We start from the raw sequence: 14,091 nt of genomic DNA, 5'->3' as shown, positions 1-14,091 counted from the left end.
CAGCTGGTTAGGAATACTTAAAAGGGTGAACTTTTTTTTTCTTTAGTGATGTTTCCTCCAGTATTAGCCCTTATCAAAAAACTATGAAGATCAAGGATATTTTTACGCTGGAAGCAGCAAGGTTGAAAATGAACAAACAAGAAATACTTCTGACTAAAATCAAATCTAAAGAAAAGTTGAGGATTCACAGGGCAGGTGGGGGCAGAGAGAGGGGACAAAATGCAAAGCTGAAAGAGCTCTGGATCAGGAGGAAAGAATTATGATTCCCAGTTCCTCATCTGCCACTCACCAGCAATGTCCCGTTGGCTGCTACACATGGATATACACGCAATTACATACATGCACCCATAAACACACATGCACTAGTCAAGTACAAAATGAAGGGTTTTATGACAAGTCTTTCCTTGTTTTCACATTTTTCAAGATGTTCTTCATTTAGGTGTTCAATTCTTTAAAAGTTATTCTATATCACTGCAGGATTTATTTAATGTGGCTTAAACTTCATTGTTTAAGAATTATGATTTTGATATACGAAGTTCAGAATAGGCAGTACTCCTCACAGTGCCTGGGCTTGGCCTTGCCATGGCATGGCTATTGATAGTTTTCATCAGCTCACTCACTGACTCATTCTAAAATACACTGTTACCACCTATGAGGTGCAAGGCATCTACCCGCACTTAAATAATACACTTTAAAGTAAGGAATTAGTTCATTCATAGGACAATACAGGATCTTTTAAAATTACTAAGTGCCTTCTGAAATAAAAATTGCTGGTTTTTAATCTGATTTTGTGTGCATATATTTAAACACCAGTGTAAAAAATTAAAATTAAAAAGCACAATATCAAAATTCCTAGTGCTTGAAGAGCCTTGAAAGATGATTAAAAAAAAATTCAAAGTTATTTACCCCAAATTTTGACAGCTTTATTAATAATAAGTCCTTAACAAATAATATGTAGAATGATATATTAAGAAACCTTTTGGGGAGGGATGGCCTATATTCAATTTGTGAAAGAATTACTACTTTTTTGTCAATACAACTCTATTTTGTTCATTTTAGTTATTATAAGTCTAAATACAAATACTAGTAACATACTAATATCAAACACTATTTACCTTAGAAATATTACAAATTAAAGTACTTTTCACTTTGAGGCAGACTTTCGTTTGAATTAATCAGAAGTTTTTGCATTTTCTTATTTATATTTCCAATTTTTTATCATAATAACCGCATTGTACTGAATTCTCTCTGTGAGCAATTACATAGAGTAGCATAACCCACACAAATGATAATATCCTCTTGGAACAGTTTAGGGCAGAGTTCCTCAAACTTGGGTTCATGTTCATATTCCCTGACATGTGCAAGTTCTCAAATTTGAGAACTGACCTCAGGCTTGATCCACCAAATCCTACCTTCATTACTAGAAGATACTCTGGGCTCACCAAAAAGCCACAACATTTGCTCTGCTTTCAATTCTTCACTCAGCTCCTGAAGCCTCTGTTTGCCCCCCAAATGCCCTGGTTAGGTCCTGGATCATGCTGAAGTAGTTACTTAATTTGTACCCATTCATGTTAACAACCCAGTCCACCCCACACCACGCCAGAATAAGCATTCATGGGATCAAACATTAAATCTCATTTATTCTTCTATTTTATTCAGTGTACTCCTTCATATCAAAGTCCCCACACTGGATTCCCTATGTACTATGTTTTTTTTACATTAACCATATCCTTTTCTCTGAGTTTGGTAAAAAGGATTTTAGCTTCAACATAATACCTTAATCTTAGTATCACATAGTATAAAACAAGATGCAGTGAGAAAGAATCCTAGAGGGTGAGATAAGACACGAAAGACTCCTTTAGCTCTGTTCTCTATACAATCTTGGTCACATTGCTTCATATCTCTAAGTTGAAATTTCTTCATCTATAATAATAATCCCATGTTCCCCACTGATTTGCTATGACAAATGAAATAACAGATGCGGAAATGCCCTACAACTGTCACAATACCAATATGGAACATTCTTATTAATTCATGTATGAGGTCTTAGGCTGAAGCCTTATGAACTGGGACTTACCTAGGGTCATGTCATGGTACCACCATCTGTTTAACTTTGGGTAATCTGCATTACACCTAAACCTTGCTTTCTTCATGCATAAATAGGGAAAATAATACCTACCTCCATAGGATTATTTTAAGTATTTTGTAAGATAATACATGTAAAATCTTAACCTGATGTCTGGCCTTGATAAATGCTCACAAGGTAGCCGCAATTTCAAAAAATGACTGGGGTTTATAGTATGTACTTACTTTGCTATTTTTATGTAATTCAATTAGAGGAATGAGAACCTTGTGAAATTATAATGCCTCAGGAATTTAAAATACTAAGACCCAGCCCCGATCCAAATTACTAATTAAGTTCTTAAACTTTAACACAAGAGGAAATAGCCTCAAGAACATACTGTTATGGATGTTTATATAAACTAATCTGAAATGGTTCTCCTCTTATTTCTTTACCTTATAGATGTAGATGAAGGAAAACACAGAGGTGCTGCCTCAGTTCTAGTCTCCTTTCATCCACTGATAAGCAATGACCACAACTAAGAAAGCTTGTTGCAGCTACAAAAATGCAGATGGAGATTTTTCTCCTCCCCATTGCAGTCTTGAAATTTGTGGCTGAGAAAATAAGTAAGCAAATAAAGGAATGCTAAAGAGCCACAAGGAAACACAGAGACTGTTCCCAGAGTATATTATGTATGCTGGTTGAATGTATCAACATTGTTGGGTTTAGCACCATATCCATATGTTATATGCATTCAGGTGGAGGGAAGCCTCAGAGAATTAACACTAAAGATGTTTCAGAAATTACTGAAAGTTGCGTTAGTCTTCCTTCAAATCTGTGCTTTCAACTTATTCCTGAGAAAAACAAAGATGTTTTGACTACAATATATACCTTCTAGCAGAATATGGATTAAATTTTTCTCATGAAGTAAATGTGCCTGAGAAACTTAGACATTCTGTTCTAGCTTAGTAAAAGTTAAAAGTAATTTTAGACAAGTATAATTTTCCTTTTTGCCTCAATTAGCAAGTTCCTCATCTCCAAATTAAAGCAAACAATGGGAAAAAGTGTGAAAGATGCCTGTGAACTGAAGGGAGATTGGGTTGACCTCAGTCTCCACCAATTTCTAGCAAATCCCTCTATAGAACCTCTTGGATTCCTCAGGTTCACAGTGCTTTTTATGCTCTACTTACCAAGGGCTTGGTTTCATCTTCATCTTTGAAATAATGGAGCTGATCTCCCTTGAGCACAAACCAGCGGGTGTGCCAAGTCTTGACAAAGCCTCCCTGCTTCCTCAGCCACCCACACTTCATGGCATTTTGCCTCCCATGGCCTTGTTGGGGGTTCTCCGTGGGGTCACTGTTCTCCTCCATTATCAAGCTGATGCACTTTCCTATTTAACGGACGAAAAGAAAGGGAAATAATAAGGTGCTTTGTTATATTCCATTCCCTCTTAAACCACCCTTAAAAAAAATAAGTGGGGAGAAGGGGGAAAAATGTTTATCAACTCACTGGCCAAATTTCTAGAAGCAAACCACAGACCTGACAACAATATGCCCAGAGGAAACTTGGAGAGGGCTTGTGGTGCCTTCCTGCCTCCTTAAATAAGCGCGTCAGCTGGGTGACACTAACTCTTTTTTTTTTCCTAAGGAGAACTAAACAGTGGAAAGTTCTAGAGGTACTGTGTTAAGAAGCACTTTTTGAAAACAAACTAAAACAATCCACAGAAACACAGTTCTCAAGATAACGGCCTCTATGTCTGGTGTGCACTGCTTGGGGGCTGCCTGTTCGGGCCTATGGTTACCTGAGCAAGCACCAGGCAGGCACGTGTTAAAGTTCAAAGGACTATTTGAGAAACCTCAGTGGAAGACATTTGTTTTACATATGTGAAAATTTCTCAAGCTGCATCTACCTTTTGAGGGTTTCTTTGGCTGGTCAGGAACTAGTGCAGCTGAAAAAGTTTAGGAAAAAAACAGATAACAAAAACCTGCTTGGCCAGTTGAGTTTCCTGTTCGCTACATTCAACTTCAGACTTCAGGAATGACTGGCATGCCCCAGTCAATGACTTGATGAAGGATATTTTAAGGTCATATGTGAAGGAGTACGAGGCCATACACTCTGCACATGGCAAGAAAATGGGTTCATCATAAGGAAAATATTAATCAACAGGTGAGACGCCACACTGCCACAGCAGAACAGAGGAGAAGACAGGCTTTCTTGCAGAGCCAGGGGCAAGTGGTTATGAATTAAAAGAGATTTTCTAAAGGCTTCCTCCAAATTATTGCTAATGTTTATTTCTAAGCATTTATTCAGGAAGTGAGAAGCCCACTCTTACTCTTGTGTCTTTGATGAGGATGTGAAGATAAAGATCAACTAATAAAACAAAGAATATTCCTGTTCAGGCACATTCACACACAAACCCCCTATTTTATTATTTCTGATTGATTCCAGTAGACAAACTGTCTGGTCTTCTTTTCACCACCAATTTTTCAATCAATTTGTATGTATACAATCCTAGTTCTAAATTTTGTGAAGTTTCTATTGTCAGCCCTTGATTATTTATGTTTCTCCCTTGAAGGTACAGGGTCAAACCTTCTATTATTGGACACAGAGTTCTTTGAATTTACTCCTGCCATCCCATTGTAGGGATGACACAGAAACTTCATTCTACTTAATTTTTATTTTGATCGTTTCAACCATCTTCTCAGTAGTTTTGCCTCTTGCACTGGCATGTGTTCCAGTCTATCTCCATCCTCGCTTTAATCTTCATCTCTTTAAACTACTTTTAAGCTTCAAGTACATCACTTTACTATTACCTGTCTCATTCAATATCCACTTTTTTCCTTTTTTATACTGAAATGCCCTTCTAATTAATAGGCCCCCCATCTCTACAAAATGTCTTGAAATTTCCTTTGCTCCATGGGGCATTCCCATGCAAATAACCACTTACTGCAGGAAACATTCTCCCGTCCTGTGTGTGCAGATTGGATCATGCCTGATGCTTCAAGTTTGTTATGCCCTTAAGGCAGGAACTTTCATCTCTTTTCTTGACCTAGTATAAAGAGCCACGTAAACCCCACTCTAAATGAACAATAAATGCTGTAATATAATTTAGATAATAAGTATGCCAATTTATACTATGCTAAGTAATCTTTTTTTTTTTTTTTTTTGACTCCTGGTATTTAAATTGTTCAGATCTACACATCTTACCATTTCATCACCACTTACTTATTCTTGGACCAAACATTTTAACTTATAAAATTAAATGAAACCTTAAAACAAACATACCAACATACACACACACAGATCTAGAATATACTGCGTAACAGCAAATTCTTTCTTTTAGGCCCTTCTCTTTTTTCTTTCCTCTCAAATTCATGCTTTCTATTCAATTTGAAAAATTTCTACTAAAATGCTTCAAAGTAATTAGCAAACTATCATCAATGATATAAAAAATACAAGTGACCAATTCCCTCTTTGTCTACCCTCAGTCCCTTAGTGAAAAACATGTGTACATTAGAACATGGTTCATGTTTCTTTTTGTACGTGTTGTTTATGAGTCTGGCTGAAGCCAAGGACAGTGTTGCCCACTGAACTCCTGCCTATAATGCCTATATTTCATGACTTCAGAATGCATCAGCAAGTGTTTTAATAATACTAATTGTAACAACTCACTAAAACAAATGAAAACAGATTCATCATATGGCTAAGGGAAAAATAATGTCATAACTATTGCTGGATGAGTAAAATTAAGTTTTCCTAAAATAATCAAGATTTTTATAGAGGAGTCTTGATATTTCTGGAGAAATTAAATGGCTCAAATTCTGCCCCTCATCTTTAAAAAGAGGATACCGGACTGGATCATTTCCAACTCTGGTCCTTTTCTAGCCGTCTGAAATCTATCACCTCTGTAATTCCACAAGTGTAGAGACATCAGATAACCTCAATACTTATTACGATGTCTGGCATGTATGATGAAGCTCAATCAATGTTTGACGAATGAATCAATTTTGCAATAGGTTTCATACAAGGCACCTAAATGTGAACATGATCTCACCCTGAAACCTGATCCTCCCCAAAACCTGACCTTAGTAAATGATACCATGATATACCCAATTGCAAAAAAAAAAAGAAAAAGAAAATGAAAAAAAAAAGAAAAGTAATATTTTGATTCCCAACTCTCCCTCACCCTAAATATCAATTCAGTCAGTAAATCCGGATAATACCTTCAAAGACTATTTCAAATCTGACCATCTTGCTTCATATCTTCACTGCCACCCTATGGTCCAGGCCACCATTATCTTTTGAGCAGACAATTCTAATAGTCTTCCAACTCGTCTCACTGCTTCCATTTTAACCCCAAACACAAACACATGGGCACATACTCACACATATTTCATTCTCCAAAAAGCAGCCAGAGTGAGCTTTTAAAAACTCAAATGAGATAATGACTCTCTATACTTAAAAATTTTACTGGCTTCCCATCACATCTATTTCAAAATCCAGAGTCTTACCATGGCCTCTGGTCTGAATCACCTGGCACCTGTCTACCTCTCTAATCTAATCACATGCCACCTTTTCCCCATCCCTCCTCCCACTACATACATACATACTTAACCACACCAGTCTCCTTTCAGTTCTGGAAACACCCACACTACTTTATGCCTTGCGTCTTGATACTTGTTAATCCCTGCCTACAATATTTTGCCTCAGGCTCTTTGCATGGTCAACCCCTTTTCATCTAAATCTCAGTTTAAAATCTGCCTCCTCAACAAGCCTCCTCTAATCACCCTGTGAATTAGTTCACCTCTTGTTACTCTCTATCCGAACTCCATCTTTGTTCTCCCTGACACTTTTCTAAATTGCTATTTCTTTAGCTGTTTTTTTTTTGTCTTTACCCCACCAGAAAACCTGTTTCATGAGATCAAGGACATGGTGTTTCTCACTACAGTGCCCTAATAATGCTTATTTGGTACTCAGCAAACATATTCTGAATCACCAAATGAAGCTAAGTAACAACCACAGTAGAGTTCCTGTGAAGAATATTTTGGAGGGCTCTTTATAATTGCATTTAATACCTTAAAGAAGATTGTGTACTTTAATAACCTGGCTTTTTTCCTTTGACAGAGGAGATTTCAATTAGCATGAAAATTGTTCTTAAACACAGGGTCAAAATCATCACACTTGAATGAACCCACAACTGCCCCTTATGAAAAACCATATTCAAAATTTACTTTTCAACTTCGGCAGGAAATACAAGTAACCAAGTGTGTTTTAGCACTAAGAAAAGTACAGTTTATTCACCCAAATTCTCAGAGAATGATTTCACTGACTCTCCACCAGAAAAATACTTGCACTATGGTCAAGCCATGGCAGCTGGGTGGTACAAGAGATTACAAAAGAGAACTATCAACTTCATTAGCAAATCAACATAACAATGAACAACATAACACTAATGTAAGTAAATGGTTGCTCCAAACTAAAATGAAAACAGAATTGAGAAATTAACTTGTGTTTTTAAATCAATCCTTAAAAAATGCCTTAATAATGGCTACTATACCATGCCAGGGCTTACAAAGTGCCCATCATCGATGGGCTCATAGCTTTGAATTGCTTTCCAGTAGTGGAAACTGGTTTCTACAACTACTTGTATGGTTGCAATATATTTGTATTTACCTTACACAGATTCAACTACACATGTTCAGCAAATACAACAGAATGAGTTAGAGGGAGGGAGCTAGAGCAAAAGAGAAGGGGAAAAGAGAGCAGCTTAATCTGATGGATATTAGCCATCCTAACTGGAGTGAGATGGTATCTCAAAGTGGTTTTGATTTGCATTTCCCAAATGCTGAGTGATGTCGAGCATTTGCAGAGAAAAAGGAACCCTCATACACTGTTGGTAGGACTGCAAAATGGGGCAGCCTTTATGGAAAATGGTATGGAGGTTCCTCAAGCAATTACAGATAGATCTACCATATGACCCAGCTATTCCGCTACTGGGTATGTACCCAGAGGAATGGAAGTCATCATGCCAAAGGGATACCTGTACTCCAGTGTTTATTGCAGCACTATTTACAATAGCCAAGAGTTGGAACCAGCCCAAATGTCCATCATCAGACGAGTGGATAAAGAAAATGTGGTATATCTACACAATGGAATACTACTATGCTATAAAAAAGAATGAAATACTACCATTTGCAGCCACATGGATGGACTTAGAGAAAGTTATATTAAGTGAAATAAGCCAGGCACAGAAAGAGAAATACCACATGTTCTCACTTATTTGGGGGAGCTAAAAATAAATAAATAAATAAATAAATAAACAAACAAATAAATGGGGGTGTGGGGGAAGAAGACACAACAATCAGAACAATTCCTTGAACTTGTTAAGACAAGTGAACAGATATGATGTTGATGGGGGGGGGGAGAGGGCAAATGGAACAGGGAAAGAGAAATTGGTAAAGGGATATGAAAATCAACTACATTATTGATAAATTAAAGAAGAAAAAGAGAGAGTAGCTTAAAACAGCATGAGCAGTTCCACCACATGCCTTCATACCACTCAGAGAACATGCCTGCGCCAAGTGTCAGTCCCTCAGTCTCTGCTGGGGTGAATATCTCACTGTGCAAACCTGATCTCTGAGGCTGAGTACACATGGCTTCATAACTTGTGGCCCCCCAATGCAAACACACTACTCCAGTTTTTTAGTCCAAGAAACAGTAATCAGTTCATTGCTGAGGATGAAAAGAAAAACAAAACTGGCAATTTATGAGAGATTTATAGGGACTTCAAGAGTAATTTTGATCACACCAAATTGTCACCTTTTGTGTTGACATTAAAACTTAACTCCTTTGTAAGATGTGATTCCACAATACAAAGTATATAATTCTACTTTTTCTTATTTAAAAAAAAAAAAAAAAAAAAAAAGTGTTTCGTAGCTGTTGCTAACATGTTGGTTTGGCAAGCCATATGTAAGACATTTTATTGAGCCGTATGTCTAAATGACAGCATATAGCCTTTCTATATAAAAAGTTCACACTACAAAAACTTACACAAGGAATGAGACAACGTATGCATGTGTATATGTGTGTACATGCATGTGCATACATGTGTGTATGGGTGTGCATGCATATATGTGGGTGTATTGAGGGTGTAGGAATCTGTGCATTGTGTGTGTTCTCCCTAGAAAAGAAAATTCTCTTTCTCTTTTTTAAATTTTAAGTGCCATTGCACTGCAAGACATGTAGGTATATGCCTGCAGATCTGACATTCTTGATCTGACGTTCTTTGATGAAGCAAAGAACATAAATGAGCTTTGGCATATAGTAGTCACTAAAAACCAGACTGTACTATTATTACAGTCAATCTGTGACATTATAGATTAACTTTTTATTACTTCCCACAACATTTCTTCAGTAGCCGTAGCTGTGTACCTGATTTCGAACTTAACACTCTTTTAATATTCTTAATATTGAAATAATTTTGAGATAAAATAACATGACAAGTATTTATTTTTTTGTGCAATTCAGTCACTCCCTATTCAGCCCTCTACTTTAGCTCAGCTGTGAACATCGAATGTGAATGTTGAATCCCAGTAAATCTCTTCTTTCTCCATCCTCCAACTCTATCTGGATTTTCCCTGGGTACTGTCAATGCCAAGGCCATCCCTCCTGACTCTCGCTATCTGCAGCAAAAATTGGTACCCCACATGGAACCCTTTAAACTGCTGTTATGAACCGAAGGTTTCTGTCCTCCCTCCCCAAATTCATATGTTAAAGCTATCCCCCAATATGAAGGTATTTGGAGACAGGGCCTTTGGGAGGTGATTGGGATTAGACGAGGTTATGAGGGTGGTGCTCTGGTCTGATGGGATTAGTGCCCTCATAAGAAGAGACACCAGAGAACTTGCTCTCTCTCTTTCTGTGCCTACACAAGGAGGTCATATGAGCAGACAGTGAGATGGTTAAGCCAAGAAAAGAGGCTTCAGAATGAAACGTACCTTGCCAGCACCTTGATCTTAGACTTCCCAACCTCCAAACTGTAAGAAATGAATTTCTGTTGTTTAAGCCACCCAGCCTATTGCATTTTGTTATGACAGCCTGGGCAGAATAAGACACCTAGTACTCACCCCACCACAAGGTGTGACTGTTGGCTGGTCACAACACACAGCCTCTTCCTTCCCTGGAGAACTGCCCTCACTAAAGGAGAATCTTCTAGGAGACTCTCACTTCCCTAACTCCTCCCACAGGCTTTAGGCAATGACTCCCTGGAAAGGGGGTACAAAAGGCAGCCTCCCTGCCCGATGCAGGACTAAAACCTTGGCTACAATTTGTGCTCCAGAGCTTTCCCATTAGATTAGGCCATAGCTACTTTATAATTAATTTTATTCCCCCATCCTATCATGCTTCCCTCACTCCCCTTCTCCTGAGAGCACTCACCCCTGTGATATTATGAAAATATATATTTGGTCTTTGTCCCAGTCTCCTGGCACACAACTCCTAACATCCTTAGAATCTCCAAAGTGCTGTCTTCACATGCTAAAGAGTTGACTGATGGCTGGCAGCCCTTAGGTAACTTCTGGGTGGGGAAAATTCACAGAGAAGATCAAAGTGGGACTTTTAGTCCCACCCCCCCAGGCTCCAGGAAGGGGAGAGGGACAGAAGACCGGTGGTTAGGTTGATCACTAATGGCCAATCAACCATGCCTATGTTGTGAAACTTCTATAAACCCCAAGAGCAGAGTAGCTTCCAGATAGCTGGATACGTGGAGGTTGCTGGATGGCTGCACGTGGGGAGGGATGGAAGCTCTGAGCCCCTTCTCCCATATCTTGCCCTATGTGTCTTTTCATCTGTATCCTTTGTAATATCCTTTATAATAACCGGTAAATGTGTTCCCTGAGTTCTGTGAGCCACACAGAAAATTAATCAAACCCAAGGAGGGGTTGCGAGAACCCTAATTTATAGCCAGTCGGTCAGAAGCACAGGTGAAAAAATCCTGTAACTTGCGAATGGCATCAGAATTCCTTGCTTATGTGGGGAGAAACCCCCACACATTTGGTCACTGAAGTCACAAGTGGGTCTTCTGCATCGATGATTGTGCTGTGAGAGTGTAGGAAAGACAGTGTGTTTTTCCCACACCCTCAACTCACTAATAAATTACTTGAACAACAATTCTTACCCCAAGCTCTGCTCTAGGGACTCTGGCCTTAGACTACTCCAAGTGGCAGTTTCTTCAGCGTTTGTCACTCTCACCTCCCTTCCCCACCTCACCTGTGGTAACGACAGTTCAGCTATGAACTTGTGCCACCCTCTGTCGCCACACTCTGCAAGGTCTACTGCTGCCTTCAAGTTTCTGCCCACTCCCCATGTCCCACTCGGGCCATTCCTGATACTCAGCTTCTCGGGTGGAGGAAAGCCAGGGACACGGGGAGAATATATTTGTCAGTACAATCACCTAGTTTTTGGCTGCTGAAAGCAAACGTGTGGCAGGAGGGCACAATGAGGGAGTGCAGATGTGAACGGGAGGGACGCAAGTGGAAGACAGGCACTTAGGTGGTAGAGAGAGTGGGTAAGAGTAAGGAGAAAAGCATTTCCATCAGGAAAGTCTAAACGTCCATGTTCTACCCCGTATCAGACATTGAACTATGTGGTTATGTGGTTCAACCCTAAATAAAATCATATCTCACACACACACACATGCGTGCGCACGCACGCACACACACACACACACACACACACACACACACACACACACACACACTTCCATATGAAGGCAAGTATAATGAGGGTAATAAATTCTACTTTCAGCATTTATTAAGTGTCTACTTGTACAGACACTGCACAAGTCCAGAGCCCTCACGTCCCCTTCGTTGATTACTCTCACAGCCTTCTATTTACTCGTTGATTCCATTCCTACCACAGTGGACGATACATTCATTCCACAGCAGCAGCATTTTCTTTTAGGAAGCAGATCAGGTCACATTACTACCATGCTTAGAACTCCCCAACCATTACCCATTTACACTCAGAGTTAAATCCAAGTTATTTGTCTTGGCCTGTAAGGCCCAGTATGATCTCTGCCTACCTTTCCCAGAATGCTGCCCTCCCATCCCTAAATGGCCAACTCCTCAACATTCAATCTCCAATTCAAGGGTCACCTTATCACAGAAGCTCCCCTGCACCACTTTTGCTGGTACCACCCTCATCCCTCTACACACTCTATCATATTACTTTATTTTATTTTCTCCACGGCATATAAGAATCTTTTCTTTTTTTTTTTTTTTTTTTGTCTTTTTGTGACCAGTAAGGGGATCATAACCCTTGGCTTGGTATCGCCCGCACCGCGCTCAACCAGTGAGCACACCGGCCATCCCTATATAGGATCCGAACCCGTGGCCTCGGCGCTCCCAGCGCTGCTGCGCTCTCAGTGCCACACTCTCCCGAGTGAGCCACGGGGTCGGCCCTAAGAATCTTTTTTGTTTCCTTTTTATTTTTCTTTGCCTGTCTCTCTCTCCCTTTGGCATGTGAACACCTAGAAGATGGTGACCTTTTAACCAGTGTACAGAGCAGAGGTGGCATTGAATGGCTGTGAAATACATGGTTATGTGTTGAATGCATGAACACCACCTAAGGCATAGAACTGTCAAAAAGCATAAAACTATAAAATGGTAAATATAGATCACAAGGCTAAAGATTTCTACAAGAGCTTGGATGCATAAAAGGATGTATAGTAGACTTCACAAATATGTACATCTACAAAAATATATGCAACAGGAAAATATTTGAAGTATTAGATCTTAGTAGCTTACTGTAAGGAGCAAAAAAAAAAAAAAATGAACTGCTAACTAAAGAAAACAATTCACTTTCCATCCCTCACTCTCTACCACACCACCTCTTCACTTGGAGAATGAATCAAACAAACTGTGGTGCCTGTAAGGGAATCAGCACTCTAGGTCCAATATTATGAAGGATCTAATGGAGATTGTTTCAGCACTGATATAAATTGCAGAAGCCTAAATCTATTTTCAGGGAGCAACTGAATCTCTTAAAGTACCTTGAAAAGGCCTTGGGTTTTCACACACGATGTTCCCATTCATCCTTCAGGTTTTCTACAAAGGCGTCCCTGGAACCACTGCCACCTCCAATCTGGAAGGTTCCCTTCCATGTGCTCCCATAACATCTTGGACATGACCTCTATCACATGTGGGCCATATGTTTATTACCTTCCAGTCTTCTACACCATCACTCCTTGAGAGTAGGGGCTCCCTGGAAAGCACCAGACTAACCAGCCTATAATGAATACTCAGAGATTTGTTGAATAAATGGTAGGTGAAAGAATAAATGAGGGAATGCTTCAGTCAGTCTTTGGGGTTCATTAGAATTGACCCCAGAGGGCCCAAGGATCCCCAGAGTACTGTGCAAAAGTCCTAAAATATTTACAATTACTAGATTCCAATTCAAGGACATTGTGCCAAATTCTCCTTCTAAATCTAACCCAAATTTAGTGCATTAAAGCTAAACTGAACTTCAGAAAATACTGAGCAAAGTAGATTGCCATTTGTCTCACTGGATGTGAGTTAAAAATAAACAAACATTTCTTCTTAAAAATAAAGAGTATAAGCATGAAGAAAATGAGGAGAATTGAATGAAGTACAACAGTCATAAAGACATAAAGACAAAGTTAAAATAGTTACCAGAAGGACAGACCTGTGGGGAACTTTAACTGTAATAATTTTGTAAATGTGTAGCTATTTTCCTGAGGAAACACGAAAAAATCCTGTTGCTGATTCATTTGAAATTAGATTGTCCAAAATATCGGAGAACAGACAATAATAGAAAATTATGTATATTTTGGGATGGATGAGGAACGACGACCTACATTTTATATTTTAAGCTTCAATATTTCCATATTCATTTAGTAAGAAATCTAACTGACTTAATAGGATGAACCATAAAAAAAGAAACTTCTAGGGCTGGCCTGTGGCTCACTTGGGAGAGTGTGGCACTGACAACACCAAGTCAAGGGTTAAGAT

The 14,091-nt window shown here is 39.0% G+C and overlaps 1 protein-coding gene across 3 annotated transcripts in view; it reads right to left on the bottom strand.

Annotated features, from left to right (window-relative positions):
- ARHGAP24 (Rho GTPase activating protein 24) overlaps nucleotides 1-14,091 on the bottom strand; it is a 710,372-nt gene that overhangs the window by 374,688 nt on the left and 321,593 nt on the right. For all 3 annotated transcript variants that reach the window (XM_063107675.1, XM_063107673.1, XM_063107674.1), the window contains one exon: nucleotides 3,253-3,452. In XM_063107675.1, coding sequence (XP_062963745.1) covers nucleotides 3,253-3,432 — 180 coding nt within the window. In that variant the 5' untranslated portion in view covers nucleotides 3,433-3,452. The remainder of the gene's footprint in view (nucleotides 1-3,252; nucleotides 3,453-14,091) is intronic.

The sequence above is a fragment of the Cynocephalus volans genome, chromosome 9 (assembly GCF_027409185.1).
Source record: "Cynocephalus volans isolate mCynVol1 chromosome 9, mCynVol1.pri, whole genome shotgun sequence".
Lineage (NCBI taxonomy): Eukaryota > Metazoa > Chordata > Mammalia > Dermoptera > Cynocephalidae > Cynocephalus > Cynocephalus volans.
Note: the sequence above shows the minus strand (reverse complement) of the source record. Positions and strands in the feature narration are given on the sequence as shown.